Genomic DNA, 12,306 nt, shown 5'->3' with positions numbered 1-12,306 from the left:
ATCCAGGTAAGTGCATAGTGGTATCACATTTTTTTTTAAAGCAAACTGCAATAAGGAACAGCACTGCTTTCTCCTCTTAAAAAAAGGTAAAAAATGTATTTACTCAATGCTTTTGGTAACAGTAGGACTGTCCAGAAGTCAATAGACAATGGATTAGACTCGGGAAGTGCTGCAAGTACAAAGCAACACAATAATAACTAGACAATATGCTATGCTACCATGATCTGAGAATGACTATTGGACATTTTGCTGAAGAGAGCTTCACCTTTCCTCTATAATTACTGCCATGGGTTCATTTACATCTTCCAAGAGGTATTAGGATCTCTCTGGAGCATCTCAAGAACAGTCTAGCTTCTGCAGGGTGTTAAGTTGGTGCAGCTGGTAGTGCTGCCGCTGCACAGCTCCAGAGACCCAGGTTCTATCCTGACTTTGGGTGCTGACTGTTCGAAATTTGTATTTTCTCCCTGTGATAGTGTGGGTTTCCTCCGGGTGTTCTGGTTACCTGCGGGTGCTCCAGTTTCCTCCCACACCCCTAAGACGTGCGGCTTTGTAGGTTAACCAGCATCTGTAAATTGCCCCTAGTGTGAAAGGAGTGGATGAGAGGTAGGATAACATATAACTATTGTGAATGGATGATAATGGTCAGCATGGAATCGGTGGGCCGAAAGGCCTGTATCCAAGCTGTATCTCTAAACTAAACCAACAATGGAGTGGCACTCACTTAGTATTTACTGGAACATTGGCCTAGATTGTCAGTGCAAGTCCCAGGAGTGAGACTTATTAACAAAACCTTCTGACTCATGAGAATTCTATCGCAAATAAGGTCATACAAGGCAATCATACCATTTTCACATAATAATCATAGCTATACATATTTAGACTGCAATCTCACACAAACACATGCCTGTTATACTTTGAGCTGTACCAACCACACCATTCCCAAATAAGGTCATACAAGGCAATCATACCATTTCACATAATAATCATAGCTATACATATTTAGACTACAATCTCACGCGTTATACTTTGAGCTGTACCAACCATACCATTCCCAAAATGGGTTGAATGGAAAAGGCAGCGATAGACAAAATTCTTGATTAGAATGGGCATCAAGGGTTATGGGGGGGGGGGGTAGTAAAGACAGGAAAATGAGATTAGGTGGAGAAATCAGCCATGATTGAATGGCAGAGTATAATCTACTATAACGGTTTACAAAGGTTTACCAGACAAATGAAATGCCTGCTGGCTTGAAGTGTAAATTTTCCACATTATAGCATCAGAAAGCTGTGTGCAGAAATCTGGTCATGAACAGCTATACTAACTGATCATTGCAGATACAGATGATTGGCCTCCGTAAAATTCCTCCCTCTTTTTTCTTCTTCGTCCCTGCACCCACGGGCGTTTTAGCCTCCTTCCCGTCTTTACGGTTAACGAGACTCAGGAGAGTGTTGATTGCAGCCTGGCAAAGAAAAGTAAGAATTCAACTCCAGACTTTCCAGCCAGGAGACCTGGAGGTTGCATGGGGATCAGCTCTGACCTTGAGCAGGGGCACAAGCAGGTTCCGCTGCAATACAATAACCCCAAAAGATCTCTCAAAACCAACAAATTTGCTTAAGAGGGTTTTTAGTAAATGTACTAATTCACAGGATCTGATCACTGCCGGCAGTGCCAGCCTTTATTGTGCACTACTATCTTTACTGAATCCAGTGATTTATCGAACACAACACTTTCTGTCCCCTTAACTGAGGTTCTAAAAAATTTTCAACCCCATTTAGAATTTAGTCTTTACACTTGAGTTCCAGTGCGCCAACAAGCAATCACCCCGTACACTGGCACTATCCCACACACTAGTGACAATTTACACAAGTCAATTAACCTAGAAACCTGCACGTCTTTGGAGTGTGGGAGGAAACAGGAGCCCCCAGAGAAAACCCATGCGGTCAGAGGAAAAACGTACCAACTCCGTACAAACAGCACCCCTAATCATTATCGAACCCGAGTCTTTGGTGCTGTACAGCAGCAACTATACCGTTGCGCAACGGTGCCGCACTTTAACTATCCTAGAACAGCGACTTACAGTGGGAGCTCCATCAATTTCATCAATGATCAGGCAGTTTGGCTTTTCGTTTGCTCCGAGCACAGATTTCATTTGGGTGGCACTTTCAATCCTGGTTTTGAATATCTCAGGACTTCGGTCATCACTGTAGAAGACATAAGTACATTTACTGCATGACAAAATGTAAATAACTTGATATGAAACTCGGCTCACCATTTCATTCCGCGAATTGGCCTCCTCACAATCCGCGAATTGGCCTCCTCGCCTCTTAGGTTTAGCTTTACTATTGTTACAAGGTAGTGAAAGTTTTGTTTTTATGTTACCCTAATTGATTAGATATACCAAACACAAATACAATCAATGTAGAAACAAGGAACTGCAGATGCTGGTTTCACAAGGAAAGACACAAACTGCTGGAGTAACTCAGCTGGTCAGGCAGCATCCCTGGAGAACATGGATAGGTGATGTTGGGTCGGGACCCTGCTTCAAAAGAAGAGTTCCGACCCAAAACCGGAATAGGAAAAATTGCACTCACTAAGTCACCACACCCAATAGAAAACATTTCTTTGCTATTAATCCACCATGAGGAGTTTGCAATGGAGAAACAATGAACAAAACGTCAGGAATGAGACAAACATGAAGGAGTAACAGGTGTCGGAAGAAGCTGCAGATACTGGGTTACACCGAAGGTATACACAAAACAGCGATTGAAAGTAAGCATGCAGGCACAGCAGGCAGTGAAGAAAGCTAATGGCATGTTGGCCTTCATAACAAGAGGAGTTGAGTATAGGAGTAAAGAGGTCCTTCAGCAGTTGTACAGGGCCCTGGTGAGACCACACCTGGAGTATTGTGTGCAGTTTTTGTCTCCAAATTTGAGGAAGGACATTCTTGTGATTGAGGGAGTACAGCGTAGGTTCACCAGGTTAATTCCCGGGATGACGGGACCATCATGTTGATAGAATGGAGCGGCTGGGCTTGTACACTCTGGAATTTAGAAGGACGAGAGGGAATCTTATTGAAACATAAGATTAATAAGGGTTTGGACACGCTAGAAGCAGGAAACATGTTCCCGATGTTGAGGGAGTCCAGAACCAGGAGCCACAGTTTAAGAATAAGGGGTAAACCATTTACCGGCGAGAAGGCAGGAACGGGGTACTGATTGTGGATGATCAGCCATGATCATATTGAATGGCAGTGCTGGCTCGAAGAGCCGAATGACCTACTCCTGCACCTATTGTCTAAAATGCTGGAGTAACTCAGAGGGACAGGCAGCATCTATCAATAACAGGCAGTTGAGGAAATCGCTCATCTTATTTGCAAATAGAATTTCTATAATTCAGATTCAGATTCAATTTTAATTGTCATTGTCAGTGTACAGTACAGAGACAACGAAATGCATTTAGCATCTCCCTGGAAGAGCGACATAGCAAATGATTTGAATAAATAATAATAAGTGTCCGGGGGGGGGGGGGGGGGGGGGGGGGTGATTGGCAGTCACCGAGGTACGTTGTTGAGTAGAGTGACAGCCGCCGGGAAGAAGCTGTTCCTGGACCTGCTGGTTCGGCAACGGAGAGACCTGTAGCGCCTCCCGGATGGTAGGAGGGTAAACAGTCCATGGTTGGGGTGAGAGCAGTCCTTGGCGATGCTGAGCGCCCTCCGCAGACAACGCTTGCTTTGGACAGACTCAATGGAGGGGAGCGAGGAACCGGTGATGCGTTGGGCAATTTTCACCACCCTCTGCAATGCCTTCCGGTCGGAGACAGAGCAGTTGCCATACCATACTGTGATGCAGTTGGTAAGGATGCTCTCGATGGTGCAGCGGTAGAAGTTCACCAGGATCTGAGGAGACAGATGGACCTTCTTCAGTCTCCTCAGGAAGAAGAGACGCTGGTGAGCCTTCTTGATCAGAGTTGAGGTATTGTGGGTCCAAGAGAGGTCATCGGAGATGTTGACTCCCAGGAACCTGAAGCTAGAAACACGTTCCACCTCCGTCCCGTTAATGTGGATGGGGGTGTGCGTGCCGCCCCTGGACTTCCTGAAGTCTACAATGAGCTCCTTGGTCTTCTTGGAGTTAAGGGCCAGGTTGTTGTCAGCGCACCATGCTGCTAAGTGCTGGACCTCCTCCCTGTAGGCCGACTCATCGTTGTTGCTGATGAGGCCAATCACCGTTGTATCATCTGCATACTTGATGATGGTGTTAGTACCATGTACAGGTGTGCAGTCATAGGTGAAGAGGGAGTAGAGGAGGGGGCTCAGCACACAGCCCTGTGGAACGCCCGTGTTCAGGGTGAGGGTTGAAGAGGTGTGCTTGTCTAACCTAACAGACTGGGGTCTGTTGGTTAGAAAGTCCAGTATCCAGTTGCAGAGGGAGGGATCGATGCCCAGGTTACTGAGTTTGGTGATCAGTTTTGATGGTATAATGGTGTTGAATGCTGAGCTGTAATCGATGAACAGCATTCTTACGTAAGTGTCTCTGTTGTCGAGGTGGGAGAGGGCGGAGTGAAGTGCCGTTGAGATGGCATCCTCCGTACTCCTGTTCTTGCGGTAGGCAAACTGATAGGGATCCAGTGTGGGGGGTAGGCAGCTTTTGAGGTGTGCCAGGACCAGCCTCTCGAAGCACTTGGTGATGATGGGGGTAAGTGCAACTGGGCGGAAGTCGTTGAGGCTTGCCGCAGTGGAGTGTTTTGGCACTGGCACGATGGAGGTGGTTTTAAGGCACGTGGGGACAACTGCTTGGGCAAGTGACAGGTTGAAGATGTCAGTCCAGACGTCTGTCAGCTGCGCAGCACAGGCCCTTGCTAGTATTTCCACTACAGTTCGAAAGTAACTTTTTACAGCACCATAGCACAAAATGCAGGAAGAACTCAGCAGTTCAGGCAGCATCGTCAGCGCTTTCTGGACCCGGTGTGGGAGGACCGCCATGAAGGAGGGGGGAGAACAAAGGGGGACCATGTGTGCGGGTACTTTATAACTTTGTAAGCCCCCTTTACAGGAGACAATTTGCATACCTTGGGTATGCAAGCAAAAAATATCACTGTGACTTGAATAATAAATTATTCAATTCAAGTCTGCTTATGATTCCTCCATTCACAGCTCCCTGCGTCTCCATTTTACAGTAATGTGTTAAATTCCTCATTCTCACCTTGCGTTCATCTCCACCACATTGTACCCAGCGTGGCTTGCAATGACATGAGCCAATGTTGTTTTCCCCAGACCTGGAGGCCCACTCAACAGTGCTACCTAGAGGCAGGAAAAGGACCAACTGATAAAACTTTTTTGACGCGAGTGAAATAGATGAACAATAAGCGAAAATCCATTGATCATATCCATAATATGTTGCAAAACTTCACGAAATAGGAGAAAAATCAGGCCATTTTGCCCATCGAGTCTACTCTGCCATTCAATCATGGTTGATCACTTCTCTCAGCCCCTTTTCCTGTCTTCTCCCCGTAACCTTTGACAACCTTACGAATCAAGAACCTGTTAATCTCTGCTTCAAAAATACCCAATGATTTGGCCTTTACTGCAGTCTGTGGCAATGAATTCCACAGATCACACCCTTTCCCGAAAGCAATGATGTCCTTGTATTCTGAGACTGTGCCCCTGGTCAAAGAAACGTAGAAAATAGGTGCAGGAGGAGGCCATTTGGCCCTTCGAGCCAGCACCGCCATTCATTGTGATCATGGCTGATTGTCTACAATCAATAACCCGTGCCTGCCTTCACCCCACATCCCTTGATTCCACTAGCCTCTAGAGCTCTATCTAACTCTCTCTTAAATCCATCCAGTCCCTCCTTCCCTTCATCCTTCTAAACTCCAGAGCCGCCAAACGTTCATCATATATTAACGTAATCGTCCCTGAGATCGTTCTCGTAAACCTCCTCTGGACTCTCTCCAACGCCAGCACATCCCTCCTCAGATATGGGGTCCCAAACTGCTCACAATATTCCAAATGCAGTCTGACCAGTTCTTTATAAAGCCTCAGCTTTACATCCCCATTTTTACATTCTAGTCCTCTCGGTACTTCTGTATTTAACACTTCAATACTAAAAATCTGTGCCCCTGGTTCATATAAGGCGAGCAGATAAAATGAAAGGACTTGTACCTGTGTTGCACCATTTACAAGCCTAGATCATCACAAGAGAAGTTACTCATTTATGTACGTCTTGTTTTTAAGATAACAGACAATACTAGCAGAATGCACAAATCCATTTAAAAATTCATGTTTATTCCAAAGAAGCATCACATTTTCTGGCAACAAGCACCTACACTACACACTTGTTAAAAAAAATTTCAATGGCTTAGTACTTGATGTCCAGTTACCTTGCACTTTGGCCTGTTGTGTGCATCTAGTTCAGCATCCAGCATCTCCTCAGTAATCTGTGCCTTGGTTTTCCATTTGTTCTGCTGCTGCTGCTGCTGACGTTGCGGGTATGACTGATTCAGAGACGAATGCTTGTCCATCACCGGTTTGCTTTTCCTCACAATCTTTTCTCGGCCGAAGACCACAGTATCCCACAATTTCAACCACTTCAGCAGGCAGCGATTGGTGTACTGCAATGACAAACAGGCCCTTAGAACTTGAAGTAAAGGTCAGTTTGATAAACTTAGCTCCACACAGGTATATGAACAAATGAATCAAATTGCTGCTAAAGAATGTCATTAAATCGTGCCACACGGAAACAGGCCCTTCAACCCAACTTCCTCATGCTAACCAAAGATGACCCTGCCACACTAGTCTAATCTGCCTGTAATTGGGTCGATATCCCTCTAAACCTTTCTTATCCATGTACCTGTCCATACTTTCACTATACTACACTACACATATGCTCAGTTGAGGTTCTGTGAATGGTGCTTTTGGCCTTGTTAAATATTACAGGCCGAGATATGAGATATGTGAGGCAATTCTTTTTTTAAAACACAGAACACAGTTCTCTGTTAACCTTACCGAAAACCCGATAGCTTAATCTGGATTGACACATCAGTACACTTCCAAGGCACAGGATGGTCAAATCCTGGAACTTTAAGCGTAAGAAAAAAAAAGTCCCTTGGCATTAATTTATGCCGAAGAGCTCTCCCAGCAATCCTAGTTTCGTACAACTACCATCACAGAAGGATTAGCTGAGGCTCTGCAACATTACTTACATCATCACTGAGCAGCTCTGTGTATTGCCTTGGAGTGAATCTATCTACCCACAGAGAGCTGGAATGAATTTCATCAACTGCTTCATCTTCACCTGCAGCAGTTTCTTCTTCACCTGCAGCAGTTTCTTCCTCTTCACCAAACTCCTTGTCAATCTGACTTTACGAATAAAACAAAAATCAAGAGAACAGAGAGAGAAAGGAATTATTTAACGGGGTTCGGTTGCGAAACAGATGTATTTATAACTCGTTATCACCTAGCCCACCGTCAACAATGGACCATTTCCTTGATCATCGTTACTTTTTTGCATCTTTCATGCATTTGTTCTATTTCTCTCTATATCACCATCTATATCTCTTGTTTCCCTTTCCTCTGACTTTCAGTCTGAAGAAGGGTCTCAACCAGAGACGTCACCCATTCCTTTTCTCCACAGATGCTGCCTGACCAGTGAGTTACTCCAGCTTTTTGTGTCTATCTTCTATTTTGTAGGTATTCACTTTGACTGATGCATATTCCAAAAGTCAGCACAAAGTTTTATTAGTGAATTAATTAAGTTGCTGGTCTATCTTGTGCTGTCTCTTTCAATGAGTAAACCTGGGATGACGCAGTTGGTCGAGCTTCTGTCTCACAGCGCCAGAAACCCGGGAACGATCCTGACCACGGGTGCTGTCTGTGTGGAGTTTGCACGTTAAGGATAAGGGGGAAATCCTTTAAAACCGAGATGAGAAGAACTTTTTTCACACAGAGAGTGGTGAATCTCTGGAACTCCCTGCCACAGAGGGTAGTCGAGGCCAGTTCATTGGCTATATTTAAGAGGGAGTTAGATGTGGCCCTTGTGGCTAAGGGGATCAGAGGGTATGGAGAGAAGGCAGGTACGGGATACTGAGTTGGATGATCAGCCATGATCATATTGAATGGCGGTGCAGGCTCGAAGGGCCGAATGGCCTACTCCTGCACCTAATTTCTATGTTTCTATGTTTCTATGTTCTCCCTGTGACAGCATGGGCTGCTTCCGGATGCTCCCGTTTCCTCCCATATTCCAAAGACGTGCAGGTTTGTAGATTATTTTTGCCTCTGCAAATTGTCCATGTGTTCGGAGGGGATGTAAAAGTGATACAACACAGAACTAGTGTGAACAGGTGATCGAAGGTCAGCATGGAAGTGGTGGACTGAAGAGTCTGTTTCCAAGCTTTCAACCAAAGTCCTGTGTTGTTTATCAACCATTTCCACCAAGTGTGGCACTTCAGCAATGGGTTCTCGCATTTTCATTATTATTTATCTAATGCCCGCTGCACTATTTCCCCACTTCTCCGGATTTGTTGCTATTTCTTATAGAGTGCTTATATGCATGTAACAAATAGCTTAGGGAAAGTACATCTAAAATGCTTGTTTTTTGTCATGGTACCCAGACTTACCTACTCAGCATCTCACTCAGCCTCTGCGATTCCTCTATCACCCGTCGACGGTGCTAGATAAACACAAAGATTAACAAGGAAACGTTCAGCCATGAGGAATCATGCATTGAGAAATACTTGTTCATATGTCTAACTAACTAAACTCCCAAACACAATTGAACAGACACAGCGAGATACAAGGAACTGCAGATGTTGGTTTACAAAAAAAACCTCACAATGTGCTGGAGTAACTCAGTGGGTGAAGCAGCATCTCTTGAGGACATGGATAGGTGACATTCAGACTATCCAGAGTCTGATAGGTGACATTCAGACTATCCAGAGTCTGAAGAAGGGTTCACATGCAAAACGTCACCCATACATGTCTGAATTCCACAGATGCTATTTGACCTGCTGAGTTGCTCCAGCACGTTGAATTTGTGTAAAGTAGAAACTTCATTGGGTGCAAAAATGAAATTAACCAGAAAACAAATATCCTAAATGAAAAATTGTAGTTAACAATTCAAAAGGTAACAGTAAGTTTTAAATTGTCCTTTAATATCTTATTTCAACTTCAGAGGGCGTTGATGGAGGAGGAGGGTGGGAAATGATGGATCAAAATTGAAGGTCAGGGAAAGATATTAGAAGAGGGGAATTTTGGAGAGGGGCGAAGGGACCATCACTGGGAGGCTGAAGAAGGGTCCCGACCTAAAACCTCACCATGGACAATTTCTTCCCAGCTCTTACCAGGCAACTGAACCATCCTATCACCAACTAGAGAGCGGCCCTGGCCTACATCTACCTTATTGGAGACCCTTGGACTATCTTTAATCAGACTTTGTTGGACTTTATCTTGCACTAAATGTTATTCCCTTTATCCTGTATCTGAACACTGTGGATGGCTTAATTGTAACCATGTATAGTTTTATCGCTGACTGCATAGCATGCAACAAAAAGCTTTTCACTGTACCTTGGTACATGTGTCAATAATAAACAAAAATGAATGTTCTTCAGAGATGCTGTCTGACCCGCTAACAGCTCTGTGTCCTTGCATGGAAATAGTTAAATGGCTGCAATGGCAGTGTGGAACTTGCAAACACAATGCTGTATGACTTTACTTAAATGCCTTCAACACTGACACCTGGAGGCATGATCGGTGGAAGCAAGGACTTCTGAACAGATTTTGCCAAAAATCAACCAAACGAGGAGATTTCTGAAGATAGACAAAATGCTGGAGTAACTCAGCGGGTCATCTCTGGAGAAAAGGTATAAGTGACGTTTCGAGTCAACACCCGTTTTCAGACTTTCCTGCATTTGGTAATTATTTTGTAAAGAATACGCAGTACATTCATTACAAAGCACATCAGCGCCTCTACTTCCTGAGAAGATTACGGAGAGTCGGTATGTCAAGGAGGACTCTCTCGAACTTCTACAGGTGCACAGTAGAGAGCATGCTGACTAGTTCGTGGCTTGGTTCGGCAATTTGAGCGTCCAGAAGTGGAAAAGGCTACAAAAAGTTGTAAACACTGTCCAGGCCATCACCAACTCTGACCTCCCCACCATCGAGAGGATCTATCGCAGTCGCTGCCTCAAAAAGGCTGGCAGCATCATCAAGGACCCACACCATCCTGGCCACACACTCATCTCTCCGCTGCCATCAGGTAGAATGTACAGGAGCCTGAAATCTGCAACATCCAGGTTCAGAAACAGCTGCTTCCCCATAGCCATCAGACTATTAAAAATAACTTCAAACAAACGCTGAACTCTACCAGCCTATTACACTTTATCTGTTTAATTATGTGTATATATATGGTCTATGGTATATAAACACACAGATCTGTTCTTAGGCTGTGGGCCGAGGAGCATTATTATGCAGTTTCGTGACCCAAGTCACCAAACTACATAAAATTTTCACATATTGTGTAAAAATATTTATATAAATCACTTCTGAAACTCGATATGAAGAAGACTTGCACATTTTTATTAAATTAGAGAAAAACCGGAAAAATGTCGGGAATTTTTTAGTCCTATCAAAGCACATTTAACATTGAGTTGTCTGCCAGTGGGCCAATCACGCGCTTTGTTTCAGGCTAGCACACAAAATGGCTGAGGCTAAATGATTCCCGACATTTTTCCGGCTTTTCTCTAATTTAATAAAAATGTGCAAGTCTTCTTCATATCGAGTTTCAGGGGTGATTTATATAAAATATTTTACACAATATGTTAAAATTTCATGTAGTTTGGTGACGGGTCACAAAATCCTATTTCTAGACACATTTTTGATGCTCGGCCCACAGCCTATCTGTATTTATGCCTACAATATTCTGTTGTGCTGCAGCAAGCAAGAATTTCATTGTCCTATCTGGGACACATGACAATAAAACTCTCTTGACTCTTGACGTTGCTTTTTAAGATGTTTTATCTGACACTGACCCCCCTCGCCTGTGTTCGCCTAATACCTACCACACTTTGCTCTGCCCCTTCTCTCTTCCAGCTATTCGCCCCTCCACACAATCAGACTGAAGAAGCATCCCAACCTGAAACGTCACCCATTTATGTTCTCCAGTTACACTGTATGACCCACTGAGTCACTCCTGCACTTTATGCTTTTTTTGTAAACCAGCATCTGCAGTTCCAAATTTAACTGATGCATTGTTAGCGTGTGGTCCAATGTATGCCAGCTTGCAAAATGCATTGGGTGAGTAGATGATACAGAATAGGGATTAGCAGCGGAGTCTGGAAGAGGCATTTACCACAGAGGTTTACTCAGGAAAGCAATGAATCATCTTTGTGCGGAGCGGACAAAAACATGTTACAGAGATGTAAATACATCTGATGGAGTGGATATGGTTATAGCCACAGATTACTATCAAATAGATTGCCACAACACACTTGTCACCCATTAAAATAAATCTGTACCAATAGCTCCTCAAAACTATGTAACATTATCCAGCAGAAATTCCTATTTTTTTTTCCAAAGATATTTAAGCAAAATGATCACAAAAGCTAAGCTGGCAATTTGTATCAGTACTTGTCACCTTCTCAGTTCAGGCCATTTCTGCCAACAGAGAATTGCAGCAAAAAGAGTAAGACATGTGCTCACCTTAGTTTCCCCAATCTATTACGCAAAATTTGGGAGCCACGGGTAATGAGTGGAGAAGTCCACAGGATTTATTGCAGGCTGTAGTGCTGCATTAGATCGCTATCTTTACTTTAGACTTTAGTTATATGGGAGAAAACCCATGGGAGAACGCATAAACTCTGTACAGACAGCACTCTTAGTCAGGTCTCTGGCACTGTAAGGCAGCAGCTCTACCGCTGCGCCACTTTTCCACCCCCTCGGTTAACAGGGTCTGCTCCCAAATGGCTCAAACCAGAAGCCACCAGTTCATCATTTCACTCTACACAAGCAATTATGAAATTTACCAGTGGATTCATTACCTCTTCAGCAACTTGTTCCTTCAGATAGAAGAAAGGTACTCCCAGCAAGTGCAGCTGCCTCTGTCCACTCCAGCGATGAGTATTGATCGACTAAGATGAAACATTACATTATGAGCGCAGCAAGTCAAAGTATCATTGTTGCTACTTATTCCTCCAAATGTATAAATGTATGAAGTTCACGACAGCTCTTGAATGGATGAACAATGGGCAGAAGAAGGAGATAGGGGAAAGGGGCAAGGGGACATTTTGAAACGAAGTGTATCCCCCCCCCCCCCC

General features: G+C 44.1%; 1 protein-coding gene across 1 annotated transcript in view; it reads right to left on the bottom strand.

The window, feature by feature from the left end:
* The window catches only part of chtf18 (chromosome transmission fidelity factor 18), a 61,307-nt gene that overhangs the window by 42,377 nt on the left and 6,624 nt on the right, over positions 1-12,306 (bottom strand). The window contains exons 5-11 of the mRNA XM_033041078.1: positions 12,031-12,120; positions 8,614-8,666; positions 7,201-7,357; positions 6,379-6,609; positions 5,199-5,296; positions 2,078-2,201; positions 1,323-1,459 (exon numbers count right to left, since the gene is read on the bottom strand). Coding sequence (XP_032896969.1) covers positions 1,323-1,459; positions 2,078-2,201; positions 5,199-5,296; positions 6,379-6,609; positions 7,201-7,357; positions 8,614-8,666; positions 12,031-12,120 — 890 coding nt within the window. The remainder of the gene's footprint in view (positions 1-1,322; positions 1,460-2,077; positions 2,202-5,198; positions 5,297-6,378; positions 6,610-7,200; positions 7,358-8,613; positions 8,667-12,030; positions 12,121-12,306) is intronic.

Source organism: Amblyraja radiata, chromosome 22, assembly GCF_010909765.2.
Source record: "Amblyraja radiata isolate CabotCenter1 chromosome 22, sAmbRad1.1.pri, whole genome shotgun sequence".
Classification (NCBI taxonomy): Eukaryota; Metazoa; Chordata; class Chondrichthyes; order Rajiformes; family Rajidae; genus Amblyraja; species Amblyraja radiata.
Note: the sequence above shows the minus strand (reverse complement) of the source record. Positions and strands in the feature narration are given on the sequence as shown.